Raw genomic sequence first — 25,752 nt, forward strand, 5'->3', positions numbered from 1 at the left:
GTATTCAGTATTTATTCTAGTTTCTCAGCATGTGGTCCCTCACTCATTTACTATATATTATTCAAACCCTGCTTTCAGGACATAATTATTTATTTCTTTGCAGGTTTTCCATCCATCACTGCTTGTTGGGGTCTAATTTGACACTGATTCTAGGACAATGGATGGTTGGGACAAAGTAAGTTTGATCACCCTAGCTGACCTGTTAGCTGCTTCCTTGATTATCCAGATGCTGAGAGATTATATCCTGTCCAGACAGAGCCAAAGAAATAATCCATATGACATTGCTGGGTTCACATAAACTCTAGCTAAGTCCTGCAGACTAATTAGAAAGTGTGATGAAAAGTGAGTTCCTGTTATTTCTTTTCTCAAGTGTCTAGCTTCTTCTGACTCTTTGTTCTCTGCCATCTACCGAAAAAGCCTGTTTTGTGGCAAGGACTGAATCATTGAAAAGCTGATGCAAATCCACCCATATTGGGAAAAAAATAAAAAGGAAGAAATGTCTTAACAATGCTACAGTTTGGTCAGACTGTGGTGTGGCTGATGAGAGTCTTAATACATCAGCAAGGTGGCAGTTAAAAACATAAGAAACAGAAGCTGCAATTGCTGTCTCTGTTCTCTTCCCTCTCCTTCTGCATATTTGTTATTTGTTTTCAAGCGAAGAGGATTCCACAACAGCAGTTCCAGACCCATCTCAACTAATTTTATCTCTAGCTAGCACTGCCTTCAGTGTAACACAACAGCTTGTCAAACAGGGTGGTTTCCTTTGAAAATAAATAAATACTCAAGATATCCTCTAGCCTAAGGGAAAAGATTTGATGTTGTTAGAAGTCCTTCCTCAGCCTTTATATTTCGGGTTTTTTTACTCCTTCCCCCTGATTCTACTCTCTCTAAACAATCAAAAAGTAACTTTTAAAAGATCTTGGCAGTGGTAAGTAAAGGGCAGATCCTCATAGTTTAAACCAAGGTGTAACTATTTACTCTTACATTGCAACATGATAATATTCTTAATTGTCTGAGTAATTTTCCTATTAAATAACAGTTCTTTGCTAAGAAAGAGTACATGGCACTTATATCACTGAGTTTCTCTCCCAGGTAATTTCTCAAGCTGCTACCATAAAACTCCACAATTCTTCTTGAGAGAACTCACCATGAGCCAATTAATCTCCAGGAACTGCATTTCTGAAAAGTTTCAAAACAGCTGAAGTAAGTCTGGCAATCTTAATGACCTGTCTCACCTGATCCAGAATACTTGTTAATTTTCTTCCAATGAAGGTGTCACAGCAGCAAAAGATTATAAGCCTGGTTCCAGCAGGAGTATTTTGTAGCATGGGAATCAGATGTGGAGGCTCCTGGTACTGCCAGTCAGGGAGTTGGGTAACTCAAAGACTAACCCAGGTATGCTCAAATTTGCCACAGAATCTATTTGAGCTTCCACATATGAAGCAGATCCATGCACTCAGGAGCTGAAGGAAGGTGGCCTCCCCTGGAGGGAAGTGCTCATCTTATCAGATTTTATGACTCAATGAATCATATAAACTAGTGGTAATTTCCCTTTGGGCCTAAGGAAACTCAAGACACTGCCATTGGAGAGCCTAATCTGAGGCTATTAAACAAGAGCCACCCCCAGTTCTCTTGTTCAAATTAGATCAGCATAAATTAAGCATAAATGTGTCTGGATTTCTTCCTGAACCATTAGTTATTCCAAAGTCTGTTGAAGCCACTCAGCATCCTTTTACTGAGAGATTCAACAATGATGAAGCAGAAGAATATTTCTAGTTAATTCATCCATGTCTTGTCCTTTCTAGTACTTCTTTCTCTCTATTTCATAACAATTCCATACACAGGTCTGCTTTTTAGCAGTGTGGTATGCTTCACACTGGGTAAAGCAAGAGAACAAAACTGAATTTTACTGCTGTTGGCAACATTATGTATGAAACCAGTGGAATTCATTGCCACAGGAGGTCAGTGAGTCAAATACTGTGGAGAGATAATTTTATAGCCATCAGTAAATTCTGAAGATGTGCAAGCATAGATAATTGGAGAAGGTTAATTAGACTTCATGCCTCTGAGCATAAAATATACTTTTGCAGGGACCAGTAAGGATTTCTGCCTCCATTTACAGAATCACAGTAGTCTCAGTGAAGTTTCTACTTCTGAAGCATCAGAGGACCATTAGGGGAAAGAAAATATAAGTTCCAGGGCTTAATTTGCAATGCACTTGCTCCTAGCTGAGTACATGGCCTCCTTCTTCTGGAGTGGATTTGAGGAGTGGAAGAAGGCACCCAGTGACTGCCAATGGGGCCCACCATTAACTAGCAATGGACAGTAGCTAGCTATGTTTTCACTTTCCAAACACTGGATAGTCATACAGCATTGTATGACAATTTTGAAGTCAAAAATATGTTGCATCATTTAAAAGAAAGAAAAGAATACAGCATTAACACTTGCAAACTGTCTACCTGCTTCTGGAAATCTTGTAGGTTTTTTATTTTTTTTTAATTCATTCTTTCTAAACAGCTTTCTTATTTTCCTTGGTTGTTTGTTTTGGGTTTTTTTTCCCTTTTTTATTTTTTAATTTTGTTTTTCTTTTGAGTGTGTTGTGCCTTTGTGTAGCACCTATCACAGCAATCCCAGGCCATTTCAAAGCTGACAGGAACAGCAGTGTCAGTGCAGCTAGCACTACCATTACATTGTCAAAAACCAGTCAAAACTCAGCCTGGTCAGAAGTGCCAAACATTCTTTGATTTTCTCTGCTGTGCTTTCTACTACTCTCCAGGAAATCATTTGCAGAGAAAACCCACTTATTTAGCACATTGAGCTACAGAAAATACCAGCTAATTACCATAGTTAAAATTCTCAAACCCTGAAGCAATCTTTCAAATGAAATAGTATTCAAAATTTGACAAGCTGCTCTGCAGGCTCATACTTAATTTTAACTACCACTGTAGCACATTAATTGCTTGCTCACAAATTTAGAAAAGGAGATGTATAAATACATCATAACTGTTTTGCTGAAACTAGAGGTCAACACACAGATGTACACAGGCAAAATGAGCTCCTGTAATGACATTTTTACTGGATGCTGGTTTATTTCTTCTCTGAAAACAAGTGTCGGTGTGCTTAGAATACAAATGGACAAACAGAAAAACTTTGACACGGATGACTGTGACTATTTTCCTACTCTCTTCTCTAAAGGGTAGGAATAAATAATGAAAACCACTATTAAAATAGCCAGTTTTTCTGTCCTCCCATACAAATAGACTTTAAGAAAAAAACCCCAAAAGCCAACAACAAATCAAAAAACAAAGCATGAAAGCAATCAGACCCTTGAAGCAAAAACTCAGACAATCCTAGCCCATTCTACATAAGAGAGCAGCTACTTAATGACTTACCTATCCAAACTCCCAACTCTGGCAACTAGATATAGGAGACTTCCAATAGCAAGGCTGCCTAGCACAAAGAGCTTCTGTCTCAGCAACGCCTGCTGTTTGAATAGCATGGCCCTCCATCAATCTTCAGGACTTCTTCAGTCTGCAGAGACAAGAACACATAAAACACTCATCAGAAAGCATAGCATGTGCAGGGCAGTGTTTAATCAGGTGTTGCACCTGATTAAGCCACCCTTGCAAAATCTTTTCAAAAATGCAAAATAAGTAGTTAAACTTTCTTTTTATTTTTGCTATCAGTTTGCAGTCCCACATGGCAATGTATCTGGGGTAGGATGATAATTCTGGAAGTGGCGGTTCAGCTGCATCCACCATTACTAGGTCTGTCAGATAGCCACAATGTAGGTCTTTACTGTAGAAGCTCACATTGTAATGGGATATCTTGTTAAGTAAATATGTTTATATTTTAAGCCTTTTGGAATCAGACAGATTTAGATTTAAACAGAGCTTTAAATGCCCTGATGTAAAGTAAAGCCGCAGTAACCATGAGTTAGGCTTGCAGGTCCTGTGTACAGTTTACGGAGGCACGTTTACATTATCTCTATGATTATTAGAGTGTATGCTGGAGAGAAATCTAAAAAAAGAGGTCCTGATCCATGCTAGCAAGTCAATTATGACAGAACTGAGAAGCAGGTAGCTGGGATGGGCACAATAATGATTTTTCAGCATCAGTGTATTCTATCAGCTGTGCCTGTGCTGTGCCTGTCACCTCAAGACCTGATGGGACACAAACTTTCACCTTTGAAACAAGCATGCCCACATCCCCAGTTTTTAGCAATACCAAAGCATATATTTAAATATCTTTTTCTGATGTGCTTCAGAGACCATCTAAATCCCATAGTTGAGTATTGCTTCAAATACTATAGTTATTGAGGTAGTCAGGAGTAAAAATATGTGATCTTATGACAAGAGGATTTAACCAGGAGGCTCTTAGCCAAGGTAGAAAGAAGTGCTGAGTAAAACTGTTTGTCTTTAGTTTGACTCTTCCTCAAGAGTTACATTTATGTTCTGGGCTGGATTACATGTGTGATCTGTGCAGATCTCTTTAGAATCTCAGACCTGGATTCCTAATATATTCTGACATGAACTGAGGGGAAAGATCAGGTCCTCCTTTCAAAGCACAGTCAAAGACGACATAGTTCTTCATTCTGTACCAGTTCTGAGCTTCCTTGTACATATGCAGGAGAATTAAGTTTCAATCATTTCACTGCGTCAGGAGGAGTAAAATCATATAATCTACATAAAAAAATGCTTTCATCACCAAATGGTAGAAAAATCATAAATATAAATTGTCATAATCTGAAATACTGATCCAAAGTCTCATTCCCTTTATCAGGGAATATTTCTTGTATTATGGAGTAGTTTGGACAAAAATTTTTTTTCTAAATTTTGGTTGGACTTATTATGAACAATTTTTGATGTCAAGTTTCTTAAGATTTACTACAGCAAAATTTCTTCTGCAGCACATTTTCTTCTTTTTCAGCCCTAGGATTTACATAAAGCAAGACTGGGATACATTATTATAAGCATGAAACTATATGCAGAGGCAGAATTTTTGGTGACATTCCAAGGTTTGGCTGGCCACTGCTAAACACGGCGTAAAAGCATCTTTCCATTTCTGGAAACATCTTTTTCCATTTCTGCCCATGATGTTAAATTTTTGGCCCAGAAGGCCCACTTAAAAATCCAGGAAACAGTCAGAGAGATAATACAAGCTGGAAGCCTTTCCCAGCAGGCAGCACTCATGTAGCCTGCCTGCCCCAGGGCTGGCTGGGTTTAAAGGTGCAGATGCAGGTCATTCCAAACTGGCATTCTTTAAGCATAGTTGAAGAGCCATTCTGAAGCATATTTATTTTACTGCTATAGAGAAAGCTTTCTAATTTCAACCCACCATCACCTGATAAAAGAGCCACACAACAATGAAGTTCTGAGTCTGACTTGTCTCTAAAACACTTCCAGTGCAATAATAATAACTCCTTTTAGAGCCAGGTCACAGCTCAGGACAACCTATCATGCAGGATAACTAATACAGAATATATTGCTTTTTGCGTAGATAAAAGCAATTCTATAATAAGATTCTTAGATAAAATCTTTATTGCAACAAGAATAATATAAAACACAGAGTAAAAGAACTTTGCAATGTAAATAGAGAGACAGAAGAAGTATTACCATCCTTTAAAAAATAAATGAGGAGCAGAGGTACAGAGAGATTAAGTGATTTGCTCAGGGTCACAGAGAAAACCTGTAGCACCCGTGAGATTCAGTCTGAAATAATTTCTTTCTAGTGCTTTAACTACATGGTAAACTTTTGCCATTTTGTAATATGCATTTTTTTCCCATAAAAATAATGTATAAATGAGGAATTCTATACATTGATCAAGGCAGAAAATATGTAGTCAAAGTTGAACTATTAAGAAAAATGCACAGATGCTGCACCTCTGTGTCAATATGTTACTAATTACTCTTTTAACAATTTAATTTTAAAAGATGAAAGAGAAGAACAGGAAGCAGAGGATGAATTTTCATAGGTCCCAGATTTTAAATCTTTTGGTGCTGCTCCCTCTAAATAAAGGTTTATCTTCAGTGCTACAAAAATGAACTTTGTCTCTCAGAAAACATATATATATATGCAGCCTTCTATACATTAAACTAAAGTTTAATTTTCCATGTGTTCTCCTTTATACAGGCTCTTGGATCCCACTTCAGTCCTGCCTGCAAGCCTTAGTGAGGCTGTGGAGGTCATCAGGACAAAATAAAATCAAATTAATGGCAAGATATTTCCTGAAATGTATTCCACAAGGCCTCATGACCTCAATATTAATGTTTGAAATTAGAGTCAAGACAAAAAAAAAACCAACCAACCAACCAACCAAACCACAAAACAAACACAAACAAAGCAAATCAAGCAAATCAATCAACCAAAAAAAGCCCAAACCTGTTCCAGTTTTATATTTGCACGTACCTAAGTACAGAAAACTTTTCTACAGATTGACAAGTATTAAGCACACACTAGAAATGTAAAGATAACGCTATGTATTTGTTTCATTTTTGTTTTCATTTTTAGCATCTAATTTAAAGGCCATGGATGGAGTTTTATTCCAGAGAGATGGTCTCAATAAAACTTTCCCTAGATGTTAATTCTTTTCCTGAAAAAAACATAGAAGAATATTATCTTGACTCCAGAAAAGGCTACACCTTGCAATGGATATACTGAGACAGTTCTGTGTGCCAGAGGAGAGGGCTGAAAAAACATTTCTATTTAGGACACAGAGTTAATACAACCAGAATGTGATTAAGGTGAAGGTCCCTAAGGTGAAAATGTTGCTGGAGACTAACATGGCAACACTTAAATGAAATGGAAAGAAGAAATGAAAAGGAAGAAATTAAAATTCTGGGAAGTATTATCAGGTGTACAAAGTTTTCTGTAAGGAATGCATACTTTTAAACTTTACAAGAAGCTGGAAGGGAAGATAAAATGTAATCCAAAGCAACAAGACTTTTAGCAGTTATTGGAGGTAAATAAGGTATTTTTAAAAAAATTTGCTCTCTTTTAGGGGCATGAACTGAACTGTCACAAAAGCTACTGACAAGTGGGAGGAGGGTTGGGAGAAAGCTGCAGGCAGAATTTTCCCAGTAGTTGAATGCTGAATGTAGAACCTCCCACCCAAAGAGATGACAGCACATTGTTGCACAGCTCCAGTGGGCTTACAATTAAAACATCTGTCTTGGACAATTTAGTTAAATATGCATACAAGAAAGTTGTTTTGTGTCTATCTGAGACAGTCATAATGTACAAAGAGCAACACAAATTACTGAATGCATGATTTCTAGAAATGTGTGAAACATCATGTGTATTTAAAAATGTGGTTTGTAAATTCTGTGTAAATTAAAAGTGAAATGTGGTTTGTGATTTCAGATGTACATCTGATCTGAATTATTATACTGACATGGTACAGTTCAATAAAGAAATATGAGAAAGTGGCCTTACCAGTGTATTGATGTGAATGCCTCATTTAACCCCTTTCCCTACATACCAAATTTGCTGGTGAGAGGACCAGGGTTATTGAGTGGATTGCCAAGAGTCAGTACCACTATGTAGAACTCAGATGATAATACCAACTGAAAAATAGATGGACTGTTCCTGACAAGATGAAGGGATCATGGATAAAGGTAGTGGGCATGACGGACAAATAATGTAATTTTTTTGTGAACTGTTGTAAAAGTTAGTTTTTGGTTCAAATTAGGTCAAAGTCAAATGAGTAGGAGAAAACAGAAGAAGCATGCTAGTAATGATGGCATTACTGATAAAAATCTGAATTGTGCAGAAGCACAGAAAAGAGAATCTGCTGTTATAATCACTTATTCCAAATATACAGACAATGAAACAAGAAATTGCTAGGAACTTGTTTGCAAATGATCAAAGGGAAATTTTTGGACACATGGAGCAGACATGAGAAAATGTTATAGATAAATAAATAGCATGTGGATGGAAGTATAAGAAACAACAACAACATCCTTTCTTTTTGCAAACAGGCTGAAGAGATACAGTCTTGATAGAGTTATGTGATTAATCAAAATGAAGCAAAAACCAAAGGCAAATATGCACAAAGGAAGCTAGAAAAAGAATAAGTAAGATATGTTTTTATTAGAATTTGTTTGGCGTGTTTATTTATTTTTAATTTTTCACACCAGCAGGGGTCAGCTGTTGACCAACAAATATTTGTTGTCATACACTGCAGAAAGATCTCTGGGTTTATAGGAGATTTAAACACAGTGATTGGAGACAAGTCAGGGAACTTATCACTGGGCATGTTTGCATTATGTCTCTTGAATGTTAACTACAGTTTCTTCCACTTCTCACTGTCAATAAAAATCAAGCACCTAGTCTTTTTCTGGGGTATGAAATCATATGGTTATTGGGAGAGCAGGGGAATTTATGCCTCAAACTGTGTGCATTCTCCCCAGCTCATGGTCTTAGTCATGGTCTGCCTGGAAGAGTCAGTCATGTTACTGCTCCTTCTTCTCCAGGTCCTCCCCAGTCCCTTTTTTCTGTCTCACTGGTCTGGATTAGTGGCAAGGAAAAGACACAGTGGTGCTGTACTTTTTCCCCAGTAGCCTGTGCTTTGGTGGTTTCCTTAATTGCAACAGAACAATTGCACCATGTAAACAGTGTTAAGGTACTAGAATGATCATGATAAAAAGAATACTATTTTTCATTTGAGAGAGGATTTTTCCTTCCTAATAGCATTGAATGGTCTAAGAAGAGAAAAATACTTCCCTTTTTTGACACAGTAAAATGAAGTGGATAATGGGAACAGAAAGATTTGAAAATACCTAATATTTTAGAGAATGATAAAGTGCTGACCATTGAGAAAGGGAACTTGGATTTTTTTCTTTTTAATTTTTCATTAATGGTTCATATTTCAATATAAAAAATAAATTTAATTCTCATGAGTAATCACAGTTTTCAGTTTTTTCTCTATAGTATAAGGCTGAGATGGAATAAAGTAAGATTAATACACACTTGCTCAACTTAGGTTTCAAAGAAAGAAAAGAAGGAAATATAACATGGAAGAAGTTCACAGATTCATGTAAGTGTTCCTGTGTACTAGACGTGTCCTTTTCTCCTCATGACTCATATTGACTGAAAGAGTGGAGAAGAAAATGTCAGCAAAACTGATGGAAAACAATAAATAATGCAGATAAACTCCAACAAAGATTTCCTATACTGTTATGCCACAGCTGTGACAATAACCTAAAAATACCTTTTTTTTTTTGTCTGCTATTGCAGAGTTTGAGATTTAGGACTGTCATTAAGCTGCCCTTGAAGCCATTTCTTTGTGTAAAGAAGTGGTGAAAGCCTTTCTCCAGAAAAGCTGCTAGATTCTGAGACCACCCATAAAATCAGCATCTGTATGTGGATACTAGATAAGAAAACATATTTTCATTTCTCAGAAGTTAGCACAGTATCAGTGCTGAAAGAGTATTTGTGACTCATAATCCCCCATCGGGGCTGGCTAGGGTAGCCAGATATCTGTGTTCTCTGGAGTCTATAGGGTGGCAATGACTATTAGTCCACTGCTCACGGGATATTTCACTCCAGACACATTGAAGACCCATCTACTCATAATCGTGCTGTCTCTAGGAAGCTGCTGTTCAAGTGACAACAGTACAGAAGGCCAGAACCAGCTCTTTATCACATTCCTTTCTCAGCCTGACCCTTCCCTTTTTTCTTCTTTTTTTTTTTTTTGCATCTCACTGAAAGACATTGAGCAATATGGTGTTGGGATGAGAGAAACAACTCAAAAGCTTGCTATTGACTTTGTGGTGCCCTGTGCCAAACAGATCTGCTGCCAGATTGTCAGAGCAGTTAGGAATCTCAGGCGCTTTGATGCCCTTGAGGTCTCAGGCACATCTGCTGAGGAAAACTGCCTTATTGCATCCGAGCCGGCGAGGCGGGCGGCCGCGTTCTGCTGAGTGATGCCTGGGTTGCCATGATCCAAGCTTAGCTACAGTGCTCCAGGAACATTTCCAAGCACATAGATCTTAATAGAACTCCATTAGTCCAAAATTCAGATGCCTGTCTCCTTGCCAGAATCCTGAGTATATTACCTAATACTGCTCTTCATAGAGCATGAGATTAATCTGATAGGGTTGGCCCTTTTCTGTGGATTAAAGGTACTTCCCCAGCTACTTCCCTCCTTTTCTTCTGAAATGATCACCTTCCTGAAATGATCACCCTCCTTGTCTGCTCCATTTCTCAGGAATGGTGGAGCTGATGACACTGAGATAGAAAATCTGAGGAAATGCAGTTATTGTTATAGAGAAATTATAATAGCTGCTACTTTCACAGTCTTTAAAAGACAATACCAGCCTTGTTTCTTCAAGATGGCACTAAAACAACTGTAACAAAAATAACAATAATACAGGAAAAAGGAAGTTAAGGAAAAATTCAGTGACATCTGAGAGGGAAGCAATGACTGCAAAAGTTATAAGAAAAATCACAAAGGGAGGCCAATAGTAGTGTCATGTTAGGAATAAACAGTTTACTTTTCAACTCTGGGAAAGATTTAGAGAAGATTATAAGTCTTCTGAGAAAAAGGTAAGCAGGCAGATATCCAGAGCTTTCTTTATTTTGTCCTTCTTTTAGGATCCAGTCCTCATCATGAACAGTTTCACTGCATTGAGCAGGATAAAAAGGCAGAGAGTTATTGTCTAATACAATTTAGTGTAAAATAAAATTACCTTTTGTCACAAATTAGTAATTTTGAAATGTTCTTTTCCACTACTTAGAATCACATCCACAGACATGATTATTTTTCTTTTTATTTCTCCTTTTTCTTTTTTCTTGGAAAAATTACCCTTTCCCAAATAATATCATGTCTAAAATAATACATATGAAAGGCTGTTTGAATGTTCCTTAATTGATTGAAACTGACAAATAAATTAAATTTCTCTTAGATATAAGGCAAAGTCTATGTGGCCTTCTGCAGTTTCTGTTTTCTGGTGACTTCCCTTCAGAAAAGCAGCAAAATGGAACTAAATTCAGAACATTACTAGGAGTCAAAAGCATTGATGGGAAAACTAGCAGTAAAAACTTAACTGAGCTGCAAATATATTTTGATGGCACACTGCATTTACAGTAAATCCACCTCACAGATTTTTGCTCCTGGCTTTTACCCCGCAATGAAAAAAAATACCATTGCATGAGAGTACCCCCACATGCCTCTGTGCAGCTCATATCTTTATATAGTATACTTACTCATCTCTTTTCTCTTATTCAAACTCATATACTGAACTATCCCATTGCTGATGAATAGACATCACACTGTCTGATAATGAGCACCTACATTTGTTCTGATTGGTAGCATCTCTGTCTTTTTACTCAGACCCTTAATCTGAAACATGATCAGCTCAGATGGCTCTCTGTATGCAGGCTATATTTCATAACTTCTTTGTCATAATTGTCCCAAAGATTCAGTCCATTACCCACCTATATAAGTCTAAGTTTTTCCCATGTGAAGCTCCCTTCACCATTTAATCCCAGCTACTTTTTCTCTGCCCTTGGGCAATATAACTGTCCTTCATTCATATCCATTCTGAACTGTGCTGCAAAGGGCATTCTTCCATTACAGCTCCCTCAATACACTTCTGTCTAGGCACACTTTTACCATCTTCCCTTTTTCTTTGTCATACTTTTCTGTCTATTTCTGTGTCTGGATGCCCAGATCCCATGGGGCTTCTGCTGGGAGAACAGGAACAAATGGAATTTAAAAACTTGACCCCGGAGATCGTTATTTTTCAGAATGCAAAGTCTCAGTTCTTCCCCTGTAAGTCCTGACCACAACACTTCCCTTAGAAGTGCTGCCAATTGAATGTGGAAATCTAAGTGAAAACATTAATGACAGTTTAGACAAGAACTTGTTAGTGTGCCTCAGTGAGAGAGGCAGACCTATTAACAGCTTTCTCTGAAAATGAAGGAGCTGGGATTTTCTGCTGTGCACGTGTTCTAAGGACCAACATTACACTGCTGTATTGACCTGAGTGACAGATCACATTTCATTTAGGTGGAAAAGAAAGGGGAAACAAGAAGACAGAGCTGTTACAGTGTTATGGTGTTGTGGAGCTGCCCAGCCCAGTGTCCAGAGCTGGAGAGCTCCCCATAAATGAGCTCTCTGGTCACTACACAGTCCTCTTGTACTGGCACAGCCCATTCATCCATCTTCCTCCCCTTGGGCAGCCTCAGCTGTAGACTGGGTTTCCATTCATTCTCCTACATGTACTCAGCCTGGCAAATATGCCTACTTCATGGTTTTAAATTCTAAAAAAAAGAGAACATAAAATATCAACAGAAACATCTTTGCACATATTTTACTGGTAGGTTTCAGACTCAAGCAAATGCCAGCAGAGAAGTGTGTGCTTCTGATCTTTGCTGGCACTCACACCAGGAAAATTACTGAAGGCCTGCTCCTCTGCTGGCATGAGATGCCTCCTCTCTCTGTCTCTTTCTGAGCAACTTAAAGAATACTTTTCAGCATACTATTCATGATCCTTATACTATTTCATGCTAATGCCTCTTGATTGTCTTGAAGACAAAATTTTACTTGGGCTTCATAGAATAGAGAGGATCTAATCTTTTCTTTGTGGGCACTTGTCACATAGTATCACTTTCCTAGAGATGCATTTTTAAAAATAATTTTGATTTTTTTCTCTGACCCATCATAACCACATGGTCTGTTCATATTTTTGGATATAGACATATTTTGCCTGCCTGGTAAAATATGCTAGAAATGCTGCCACTAGAAGAGGCTGTCACTTGTTTGCCACATAGTTACTGGTGAATCAGTGAGACAGAAGGCATGGATCTAACTGCATGGAAAAGTAATTTTGTTTATCCATGAACTTGAAATAACTGTCCTATGCAGTTCACATTTGTAATGGCAATTAGTCAAGTTATCGCTGGTTTGGCTTTGCTTCTGATGCTCATTTACAGAACCTACAACCTGATATCTTTTGCAATCAAGGGATGGCTGGAACCTCAACCCTGACACTTAAGTCCAAATATGGAAAATTGTAAAATTAGCTGCACAATTCAAAATATCTTGGTTGGGTAAGAATTAACCCCAGAATATCTCAGCATTTTGTTTACTTGGCTGTGAGACATACAAAACAGTTTCTCATGTTCTAAAGGACCTCATATTTAAAGCAACTGCCATATAAGTATACAATAAAGTTAAATTAGTTCTGTTTGTCCATGAAAGCAGAGTTCCTAAAGGGAAATTACAAATTGTATAGCTATCAGAGTGAGTGACATCTTATGAATGTCTCAACAGATGGAATAGTTGATCTAATAATGAAGAAAACAATACTCACTAATAATTTATTTGTCATTTGGTGGGGAAAAAGAACAGTGAATAATTTATTTGGTCAATATTATTCAATCATCAATAGAAATGGTAGAATAATTTATAAATTTACTTATGAATAATTTATTCATCAATTGATGGCAGGAGGAAATTAATGAAGTAAACAACAGTCATATAACAATCAACAGGCTCTCTGAGGCAGGCAGGACAGGCAGGGAGGAACTGGGAGAACGGATCCTTTCTGTCAGGCTCAGAGCACAGGGGACCACCGAAGGGCAGCTGCTCCTCAGTCACTTCTGTAGCTTGCTGACAGTAGTGACCTTCTTCCTCATTTACCCACCCAGAACAAGAGATCTGCAGAGGCGCCCTGAGAGCACTGTATGGTCCATTCACGTGCTTGGGGATGGTGGAGACCGTGTGGAAATTCCTGCTCTGCTGTTCCGCTGGCTGCTGCAGGGAGGGCGCAGGGCTGACTCTGCTTGCTCTGACATACGGCAGCAGAGCTGGGGGCCCTCTCAGCCCCCCAGCAGCATGGAACTTGTCATGCAGCCGAGAAATGTGCTGGGCTCTGCTTGTGTACTCAGAGGAGGAGGCAGAGGGTTTCCCTCAGGAAACCACAGGATGCTGTCTTCTGCTTTTGGTTAAAAAATTAAACTTCAAGGAATCTTATAGAAAACAATATTGGTTGTGTAACTGAATTGTGCTGTGCCAAAAAATATGCTACAAATTGCTGACTGCAGAGTTGAAAACAACGCTTTTGCCCACCATATCTCTTCAGAATGAGACTTCACATGTCTGTGTCCATCAAAATCATTTCAAGGCAAAACTTATCTGAAAGTAACTTTTAGATTTCTTCAACTTAGAAACATCTTTCCAATGTGGCTGTGGGTGGGGGAGGTCTATTCCATGTAATTCATCCAGAAACACGCCACTGCCTTCTGATAGCATTCACTAGTTTGCTCTGAGTTTGCTCTGCTCTCATTGAATGAATCCCTGAGAAATCCAGTCTGAACATTAACCAACAGCCACAACAGAATAATTTTAAAATAAATCACCTGGAAATGGCTTTTTGTGTAATAATCTCACATTGCAATAGCTGTCATAAAAATATTAATATAAAGTAGACATAAGGATGTGAGTAGAAGGCTTCTTTTTCTGTTCTCAATGTACTAAGTTTAATGGCAAATATATGTGCAGTTTGGGATGAGAACAGATGCCCTTTATGAATAGACTAAGTGGAGGAATCAGCTGGTTTATGTTCTTCTCTCAACTCTCACCAGGATTTTTCCACTCTGTTCCTTTGTTAGCTATAAACTGTAACTACTGAAAATCAAAAAATGAGGGAAAGTTTATGAATTATACAGAGTCACAGAGTTTATTAGTCCTCCATGCTCATCCTCTTGGGAGACACTGCAGGAAAAGCTTTGAGCAATTTCCAAATTTTAAAATGTGTTCTCTATGTCTTTATCTCATTCAGTTTTTGATATGGTGCATAAATTATTTATTTAGACTACCATTATTTTGTTAGCTTGTGTTGTCCTCTGGCACCATATCTGCAGAATGATATTCATTTTGCATTTGCAATGACTAACCTAAAAGAAATCAGTTCATTCTTCCTCTATTCAGCTCTCATTCTTCAAAATTATGTGAGAAGGACTGAGATGTGGACAGAATTCCTTTTGACCTTGAATCCTACTTTTTTCATCCTGCCATATCACAAGAGGATGTAAATAAAGTTAATTTAAGAAATATTTCTATTTTCTTCTCTGTCTCTGTCTCTGTCTCTCTTTCTCTCTCTCATGGAGGAAGGAACAGGAAATAAATTCTTCAACACCATTAGAGTTTAGTGAATTATATGCTTTGCTGGTTAAATTCAGAGAAGGGTCTTTTTTAATATATTTTAAGTCTATTACCGTCAAGTTAACTTTTGAGGCTGTCTCATAACTTCCCAGCAGCAATAACATCTGAATGGAACACCTCAATTACTCCCCCTTACCATGTATAAAACAGAGACTAGTCCTTTTCCACACCCAAAGGTACAATGTGTTCTTAAGCAAATGTTTGTTATGATTGATTTCCTCCTTTGTTGTTCCCATAACACACTTACATTCTTTCCTGCCATCTCTCACCCTGCTCTGCTGATATAATTACCAGGTAGCAGACTACCAGAAAAATTTCCATTTAACAATTTATATAGGTAGCTTTACACGCAAAAGAATGTGATAATGCACTGGAGCCAGATCGTAGCCTGGTGGAAAACCTTGTCCTCACTGTTTGATACAACAGCAGACTCAATTACACCAGTCAATTTTACAATTTTACTTCTGCTGGAAAGCACCACTGCAGTGCATCCCTTTCCAGACCCTCCTCAGGGCTCCTTAAAGCCCTCTTGCAAAAAAGGAGGATGTTCTAGTGGGAGTGGGCTCGTGGTCATTTCTGTCCAGCTTGGTTCACCTTGTGCAAAGAGGACCTGGTGATAGCTGGTCATAGTCGCAGTCTGTGAGGAGGTAGCCACACTGAGCAGCTGGCTGGGAGACACTGATGGAGCTGCCTGTGCTTCAGGGCAGGGGCACATCCCCACCTGAGGCCCCTGTCAGGATGGAGGATGGATGGCAGCGCCACAACTCCTTCCCCTGTGCTGGCAGCCACTCAGGCAAACAATCTGCCTCCTGGCATCTCTGCAACAGACCCCATTTTCTGCAAATAGATCATAGCCTAGAATTAGGAAACAGTATTGCAGTATAACCTAATGCTATTTTGCTAATGTCAGCCATGGATTAATTCACTGATGTCTTTCAAATTTCTGTCCTCTCTGCAGGTTCATTTTAATCCTTCAGTCTTTGAAGATGTTTCTCTCGTGGCTCTATGAACATTCCTGCTGCTAACTAACCACTTTACTTGTTTCTAACTATATTTCTGGGGTTTGTGTGCATTAATATACTAATGTCTTGTATTACTTTCTGGAGAAATTCTCATCCTTGAGAATGGCAGACACTTTTATTCTTCTGTGTTTGATTAAATTTAATGTATTTAGTAGTTCTCTGGTACAGATCACAACTAAGAATCCAAGCAGGTGTGATGATGCCAGTGTCCATGTTGTTATTATCAACAGAACCAGATTTCTGGAGAGTGCAGAATGAGATAAAACACCTCTTACCTCCAAGTTAATGCTGTCTATTTAATAGTTGCCTAACAGACTGAGTCTGTAGATGTCTTTGTGTTGTATTAGGTGAAGGAAGGAATTCACTAAATTCTGTTTTATAAAGCACATGTATGTAGTAAGTAAAAAAAAAGTGACGTGGAGTTGAAGTTTATATATGCAGAGGACTTTTTTTCCATTCTGTCCTTCATCTTTTTGTTTGTAGAAGTATTATTTGTTATTTTTTTTGTCTCTGACAGGTGCTGTTTCAGTACCCTCACCAGCTAAACCTGCAAAAAACAGGCCAAAATAGTATCAGCAACAGCAGATTTATCAAACTATCCCATATCAGAAGAACCATTCCCACAGTCCTGCTGTGATTCCTGGAGCAAGGCATTCAGGTAAGTACAGGTGTCCTGCTGATTCCCTGCTATGGGGTGACTGCTCCCTGCTGCTCTCTGCTTCTCCCCAGTTTCCTGCTGATAGGAAGCCTGTCCTAAGGAGAAGATGTGAGGCTCCTGCCCAATCCACCCACACTCCTGGGCCACAAGGGACAAGATATACAGATGGTAAGACCCAGGGAGAGGGCTTTTCCCTGCACCTGCCCACCTTGAGATCCCTAAGGGCTCCCTGTGCTATTTATATCTGCAGGTCATGGATTTCGACATGGACTAGTACTACATAAAAACTGGCACTAAGCCTTATTCTGCCTAACTTACCCCGAAAGGTGCCACTCCACATCAGTTTACACAGTGCCCAGCTTCAGGCTTTATTCACACTGCTGTGTGAAGAACAAGGCTGACTAAAAATATACCAGCACTGCATGCACATTCACACGCCTTATCCTAAATACTCACAGCTCTAGCAAGGTCTGTTGGAGAAACCAGATGTACGAATGTGTTTGTACCCTTTGATACATCAGGCAAAAAAAAAAAAGAAAGTAAAAAAACCTCTTTTATCTCTAGGAATGCTAGCAGTTTTTGTACATCTATGAAAATATCAAATACTTGCTTTGAAATTAAGTCTGTAAGCTGAGTATAAATGAAATACTAAAAAATTACTAGTGTTTAGTCTGCAGTGTAAATGTAAAAGAAAGAAAAATTAAGTCATCTCTCCAGTTGTCTCTAGTCAGTGAGAGATGGTTCTGCACAGGGCTAAGCATCCTGTTCCTTCCAAGGTCACTGAAGGGGCCAGCCCTGGCACTTGGAGCCTCTGCAAATGTTATATCTGTTATTGCAGCCTCTGTAAAGATATAAATGTTACACAACAAGAACAGCTGCTGGGCTTATCCTTTGAACAAACAGAAGATAATGCAATTGAGTTTGCTTTTGGCCAAGAAAGGTCTGGCTTAATGCTTTAGATAGAAATGTGGATCAGATATTTCACACCAGTTTAACACCTGGAATTCTAGAGCAGTCTCTAGCCCCTATCTTGCTGCATTCCTACATGTTTCCCTGCAGTGCCCCACGTCCAAGCCTTGATAGCTGCAATGCTGTGGGAATGCTGCAGCCTCTCCTGCTTGTGACTATCTCTCAGGCTGCAACTTTGAAAAGACAAATTTGTTCCACTGACAACTTCTTCCTTTGTTCAGGATAACCATTTTCTTCCACCAAAGCCTTCCCTTGCCAGCTAACAGGAGTAATGGAGCTGAGACCTCTGCTGTGACTCAGAGTGCTCTGAGCTGTACCAACCATCTGCCTTATAGGAAGGCAGTTCTGTTTCAAATTCCCATAGAAGAACAATACTATTATTACTGCTAATTAATAGTAGGCAAGGACACAAACCCATTCCAGATCAAATTAAGTTCCAATCAAAAAAGTCAGCTGTGATTTCTAATTGATTGCATTTTAAAATCAATCAGTTGGATTGTGTGTGTTTTCCACAAGATTCATCAGCTTACTGATGCTTGTCTTTTTAGGGGGACTGAGATTCAAGTGGAACTGAGAAGGTTTCTTTTTTTTTAAAGTAGAATTGACTTTTTAAGTGGAAGATCTATTTTAATTAAAATTTTACAGTGAGATTTACAGTGAGTCAAGCTCACGTTCCTCTGGAAGTTTATTATGAAGCTATGTGGAAAGAAAGATGCTCTATGTATTTATTCTCTCCCAAAAGGGCATATGAAGTTAAAATGAACCTCTGTGCCTGCTAGCACATACTGACCCCATGGGCCTCCTAAATTCCTGCTCAGCCAAGGCTGCTTCACACTGAGAAAAGAAAATATCATCACCTCTCTTCATGATGGCAGATTAAGTTTTCCCTAGTTCCCTCTCTTTGAGAATCAAGCTCCAACATAACATTTATGGGTGCTAAAGAGCTGAGAGGATTGGTCAAGTTTTAAACCAATAACATCAGCACTCCAGCCAAATGGGGCATGATACAGTTGAGGGATGTTCACCCCATCCCTTCTCTGTGTTATATTAATAGTTTAATTTAGTGCTTCTGGCTTTCCTCTCACCCAGTTTTCAGGGAATAGCTGTTGAATAGCGGTTTCCTACAACTGGCCATGAACATTCAGAATCAGGAGGAGGGACATTCTGTGGAGCACCTTGGTTCAGACTGTGGCATTGACAGTCTTGGGAAGTTACAATAGTATAACTAATGATATTGGAGTTAAATCTTTGACACTACATGGGAAAGCTGTTATAAAAGTCTAAGTCCCCAAATTCCTGGACTCTGGGTAGATGATGACTGTATTTTGAAAAGGTTTGTAAGGAAAGAATATAATGTGCACTAAGCACTCTGTATTACAAAGGATGAATAAAGGAATACCAAATGATAACAACCATGGATCAGAGGAAGTCAATACCATATGACATACAACAGCGATGCAGGTAAACATGTTGCTGAGTGAGCCTTTGGAAAAACAGGTCAATATTGAGTCAATCATTCATCAATATGGGATAACCATAAAAATGATGGCGTTCAGTATCAGAACACAAAGACTTTGGTTAAAGACACATTATATTAGTAAAGAAGCCCCAAACAAATAATTCTACATTTAACTGAGACTGAAAAATCAAATTTATGTCTTGGGCAGAACCAATATCAAATGCTTTGGGACTTAGCTAATGGACTGGTATGTACAATAATGGGTATGTACATTACCTGGGACCCTGGACAGATGGCCCTGTCTATAATGTACATTTTATTTACTTATCATTATTCTTCATGTTGCCAAAGCACAGTTAAAGTTGCTGGAGAATCAATGTGTATCTCCTTCTTGCTATTTCCTTTTAAATAGGAGGAAGGACAGAAGCTGACTTTGGTGTGTTATGTTCCAGTGTTCCTAACCAGGTGAACACTATGACTTGAAGGCCATGCTCCTGAGGGACACAACAGTGCAGACATTCTCTAACTTCAGTGCAACTCTGAGACTCACCCTCCAGAATGTGATTTTCCCCTCTGAAGAACATACTTGTCAGTCAATAACTGCTCTTCTCAACCTTTGCTTTTAGGAGAAATGGAAAACTCATTATATTCTTCTTACACTCTCTCTGTTTTCTTTAACTAAATCATATTTGCCCCTGTAAAAGACCTATTGATTAATTTAATAGATCTTCTGCTCTTTCTACAGATTAACATCTTTTTATCTTACTTTTTTGGTGCAATCTTCACTTCAGTCTATTTAAGCATTCTGAAAGCTTTATAGCATTTTAAAACTCTTCATTCTTTTGTCCCTTAGGTATCACCCTAGACAGGGGTGAAATCACACAAGCACTCAGCAACTACCAGCCACAAACAGGGCCCTTCCCCCTAGAGTGGTGTCTGGTGCAAAGATGACAAGTGACAAAAGCACTTGTCACTCAGAAAGCTGACATCAGGACTGCTGGGCTAAAAGTTGACTCCAAACCCCAGTGGGCATGAATAGGAATACATAAAATTTTCTTCTCTTTTATAGCAGAAAGAATTCTGACTCCTCAGCTCTCATCTCTTCTTTGGCTAGAGCCTTTGGAAGTCAGTCTGGGTGTGAAGCTGCAATAAAACTTGAGGACTTCAGCAGAGGCAAGAGGAAGACAACTAATATACCAGTGTGATAATGCGGTGTCTACAGTGTCAGGGTAGGAAAAGCAGGATGCAATGCTTAATGATACAAGTATCTCCTCAGTCAGTGCCCTAAATGTCAAAAGCCTCACCAATTTCATAGAGACAGAAACTTTGCTTCAGAGCCACATTCTGGAAAATCACTTTCTTCCAGATATCAGTCTTAAACCATGACCTCGCAGTGTGCACTGTTTCCATTGAACTGAATATTTAAGCTTTCTCACAAATTTCCCATCTGCATAGAGCAATTTGTTTGTTGATGTTTAGACATGATTGACATAATTTGACAATCTGGCTTATTAGCTTGCTTTGTAACTATGTAAAATGCTGACAATGATTATCCCAGTTGACTGAGGACATGCTTCCTATGACAGAGTAAACAAATGCAGCAAAGAAGGCATTTTTCCAAATGATTGCTCCAACCCCCTAATGAGACTGCTAACTTATTTCATCAGGGTTGCATTACACCAAGCGTCTTAATGAATCCTCAAGCCACAAAGCTCAGTTTCCTGAGCCTGAGGTACAGCAGCTAGCATTGTATGCCTATGGACTTTTTTCCTGTCTTTAGCTGTGTGCCGCATTATAATGAACCTATTTATTATACTGCCTGCAAAAAAGACATTTCTTTTAAAAAAAAAGTATTTGCAGACTTAGTTTCAAAACCTACCAAACTCCTTAGAGGAGTGCTTCCTCCTATAAATCAGTGCCTCTTAATGGAAAGAACATGATGAAAGAATGAGTAATGGTCGGTAAAAAAATAAGGATAAATCAACCTGATCATTAACCTGCTTGCACAGTAAATTCTCTGTGCTCTGAAGGCCAGGATTTAAGACAGTTCCTCTAAATCAAAAGATTCTTATGAATCCTGTTCTGCAGCTCCCTTCTATAAGTTATGTTTGAGTAGTCAATGACCATGTGTAGCGGATGTTTCTCAGGTGTTCATACATATCAGCAGTGATTTATTTGGATAAAATAACACATGGTGTTCCCAGGGGGAAAAATCATTACTTTAGTTTTGGTGCATCTAATTACAGTAAGTCTATCATCCTCACCATCTCTCCTAACTATCCAGGGAATTGGCAGAGTTTAACAATGAAGAAGACAGTGCTCCAGTGTCCAATTAAGGTTTTCTTTGAGGATTAATAAATCATGTCTCATCAGCCCCACTGACCCAGAGGTGTTAATCTTCACCTTATCACTCTAATCTTAAAGCAAAATTCTGCAGATCAAGTGCAGCAGAATGGTTGAGTTAATTGTTCCATTAGGCTGATGAAGTCTTTATACCAGTATCCAATAATACAATATTCTCTAAGCGTGTTTTGATGCTCTGTTACAGAACAGAAAACAAACAGCAAGAACTGCCACAGCTATTTGGAATAGGTGACCAGTAGCTTGAGATACATACTCAGCTCTTCTGCTATAACTGAGCTGCAATTACATACTGGAACAAGAGACTGAGAAGATGAGAAACAGCCAAGAGAGGTTTTAGTACATCTAAATGCAGTTGCAAAAGGAAACAAATCATGTAGTCAATAATGGAAAGAAGACTTAACAGTTATCTGCCCTGTAAACAATATCCTTGATTAGAAGACATTAAAAATACTGTTTTATTTAAGGGCAAGGATCCAAGTAGTTCACTGCAAAGATTTTTTTCTCACTGACAAGTCTACAGTAATAATGGAGAGTGTGGCAAATTGAGTTAAAATATGCTCCTAAGCACTGCAATAAATTAGAAATCAAATTTTAACTTGTTTCTGGCCTACATTTATTTGGTCTTTTTTTTTTTTAAGTAATCAGGCAGGTTAAATTCTTTTGTCATGAACACACAAAAATACTGAGCTTATATTAGAAATCCATTTAATAAACATAATTTTTCAAACAGTTCCTTCTCTTGATCTGAGTTAGGCAGGAAAGGAAATGTCAGTTGATACCTTTCAGGGTCACATACTTCTGTACCACTGAACAAAGAGCGAGAGGGATGGGATCAAAGGCAGAATAATTTCATGGGATGGATAGAGGGAAAAGGAAAGAGGGCTGGACTTCTAAAGGCTTTTGAATGTGTGATCTATATTCCCATTCACACAATATTTGCTTCCATATATCTGTCTCCTTTTCTTCTAAACAAAACACAAGATTTTCCTTTCCATCTGCCCACTCTCTCCCACTCCTAAAGCAATGGGACTCAGACTCCTCCCTCTTCCAGGTACATCACTAAGGAGTATGTGTTGAATTCAAGAGGATAGAAGCATCTCCTTGCAAGTGTGAAAAAAGGTTAAAATATTAGGTTAGAGAGAGGAAAATGAGTATTTTTTTCCTCCTCTTGCTTTTTATGTGAGTCACATCTTATGCTCTTTTCTGAAACTCATGCAAAGACTTCTTTTACACTCTGGATTTACCCCTGAGTGTATCACCTGAAAAAGCAAAAAAATTTAAACAATATGTTTATTTATATTGTCTGTCACAGAGATTTCTCAGAGAAAATGGACAGCTACTATTTCATCCATACTATTATTTAATCTTTTTTTGAATATTGGAGATATTTCAAAAAGATTAATCCAAAAATAAAACCAGGTAAGCTATTATCATGTCCACCCTCTGTGTGCAGTGCTGAGAAATGGACCAAATCATTATACTGACTTCAAAGCATTTAATCTGCAGAAAAGACAAGTGGCTTACATATAAATGTGTACATCTTATAAAGCCCCTAGATGGGATCATTTAAATGATTAATTTAACCAATACAATTTTGAGATAAATTTTCCCCTACTTATCCCCTACTTATCCCCTACTTTTCCCCTACTTTATTCTGTTAAACAATTTAGTGTTTAACAAAATACTACCAGACATAGAGCATTCCCAAGGTCACTCTACTAACCCTTCTTCAAGACCCCCATTGAAATCCTCCTCTAGTATAAGACTATGAACAAAACAAAATTAATCCTTCCTTGCCCTCCAGCCTAAGAGGATTCAAATTCACATATCTCACTTCCCAAGAGAATTGCAACCTCTTCATCTGTGTGCTGGCGTATTTATGTATGCACATGCATATGCCAGTACCCAGAGACAGAGAGATGGACAGAGCACTTTGTGCAGCTCCTGAGAAAGATCTTTTGTTTTACATTAAATAATGAAGGATTCCTTGGAATGGAGAGCAGGAAAGAGCACGGCCATAGGGCAGCAATTAGGGCACTCAGCTGGTAAAGAGGACTGTTTTCTGCTCTTTGCTTCAAAAACTACTTGCCATTTAAACTAGTGACTTCTCTGATCTCTTCCCTCTGCCCTGCCTGGTGAAGCATGCAAGCCCTCACCTTCCAGGTGGCTGGTCCTTCCAGCAGGACTCCCAAGAAAAGAGATCTTCCCTTGCTTGCTGCAGCTTGTGTCTCCATTGGGGCACCTTCTGATACTGAGTGGCTGTTAGGTCAGCATGTGGTCAGGTCACTGTCTTGACAAATACCTCAAAAAGTCAAATAGCATCCATCTCAGAAAGCTCAGGCAGAATTCAGCTACAGCTGTTGCTTTTATGCTGTACTGGTGTTAGACCTGATTCTCCTTCCATGGGTTGGAGGAGATGCCAAAACTATGACAGTGCTTGTCTTTGGGTAGGCTCAAAGAAAAGTGGTGTCACCTCAGGTGAGTCCTAGCACAAACCAAATATCCCCAGTTACTATAGCTGAATTCTCAAACAAGACAGCTGTCTACCCATTTTTCTAGTAATGCAGGTTCAGGCAAGTGACTTCAGAACATGTCTAAGGCTGTGGTTAATTACTGCCAACAAGTAGGTCACTCAGCTAGGCTATCAAGATTCAAGTCCTTGCTCTAGACCAAATAATTAATCACAAGCCTCTATTCACACCAGGTGAATAAATGAATGGATGAATGAAATAAATATCAAGGAAAAAATGAGAAATAATGTCTGATTCATAAAATACAGAAAGAAGGCCTGGCACCAATCTGTAAAGCAGGGTTTACAGTCAAGGATGTCAAGAGAAAGAAGATGTTTCTCTGGCCAGAGGCAGATGCATCCTTCCCATTTATTTTCCATTTATTAGTTCTGGTGGCTCCTGAACAATTCCAAGGTGGAGCACCACACCAGGGAGTTGGTAGTCTGGGAGAGGACAGTTAAATCATGTCAGTACCTATCTTCCAAGTGCCAGTGCACGTAAGAGGGTATAACTTACAGGCCCTCACCTGTATTCTTAAGATGTACAGAAGAAGTAGGTGTTTCCAAAGTTGGCTGAAGACACTCATATTCAGCTGTTGTTCCCAGAACAGAAAAGTCTGAGACAGCAAATTGTGGTACCGACAAAATAAAATCATTTCCACAGAGAACATTATTGTGAGACAAGTAAAATGTTTGGAAAGTAGTTAATGCCAGTTCACTCCCATTCATACATTTTTAAAACGAATTGATAAAATAAATCCATTTTGTAAGTCTTTTGCCTTTCATATTTCTTCTTAGTTTCTTCTGTTATGGAATTCCACTGAGTGACTATCTCTGCACATTATGTACAGAACATAGCAGAGCAGTGGAATACTTTTATATCTTCTTCTGTCTCCCTCTGCCTGAATTTTAGTAATAATAAATTTGTATGGTTATAACACAAAATTGAAAGCAAGCTGCCTGACAAAGCAGGCAGAATAGATGAACATCAGTATTGCCTTACTTTCCAGATTTATGACAAATTACATTTAGTTTATACAGAAGATGTTATTACCCTTGTGTTTCTGCAAAAAATAAACAAAAAAATATTACATTATAGTTATCATTCTGCTTGGCAACAAAATGTTAAAAAAAAAAAGCAAATAAAAGGATCAAAAACCTGTCTGAGTTGATGAAAAATAAAGTGTGAGCCATGTGTATGTCTCTCACTGAACAACTTTCAGTTCATCAGCCCAGACATCCATTTATAACATTTATAACAGTTGCAGACTTTAATAGAAGCCCAACTTCAATTTGCTGGAGCTTAAAAATGAACTTCTATTTTAATCAGCTGAACCTTAGCAACATGAAATTGATAGGAGCATTTCCACACACTTAATATGTTTGAAGTTGCACTTTTGATTTGCCACTAGTTAGTTTGGGGCACCTTTTTCTGCCAGTAGTTGGAAGACTGCCATTTTGCCTCTGTGCTACTTACTCTGGTTTCTTCTCCAAGTTAGAATTTAATTTCTCTGTTTATTTATTTTTAGCTTGAAATGTTTCTTTTGTCACCCCAGAAAGACTATAGTTGAGGTGATGATTTCTCGTGGGTAGAAATAG

The 25,752-nt window shown here is 38.4% G+C and overlaps 1 protein-coding gene across 11 annotated transcripts in view; it reads right to left on the reverse strand.

Annotated features, from left to right (window-relative positions):
* Positions 1 to 25,752, reverse strand: part of HS3ST5 (heparan sulfate-glucosamine 3-sulfotransferase 5) — a 192,542-nt gene that overhangs the window by 2,960 nt on the left and 163,830 nt on the right. For 10 of the 11 annotated variants that reach the window (XM_077782266.2, XM_077782267.2, XM_077782264.2 and 7 more), the window contains one exon: positions 3,393 to 3,531. In XM_077782266.2, the coding sequence (XP_077638392.1) occupies positions 3,393 to 3,499 (107 nt within the window). In that variant the 5' untranslated portion in view covers positions 3,500 to 3,531. Of the gene's footprint in view, positions 1 to 3,392; positions 3,532 to 23,800; positions 23,947 to 25,752 lie in introns of all 11 variants that reach the window. The other variant, XM_085575052.1, reaches the window with a different exon arrangement.

This window comes from Lonchura striata, chromosome 3 (assembly GCF_050655825.1).
Source record: "Lonchura striata isolate lonStrDom1 chromosome 3, ASM5065582v1, whole genome shotgun sequence".
In the NCBI taxonomy this organism is placed as follows: domain Eukaryota; kingdom Metazoa; phylum Chordata; class Aves; order Passeriformes; family Estrildidae; genus Lonchura; species Lonchura striata.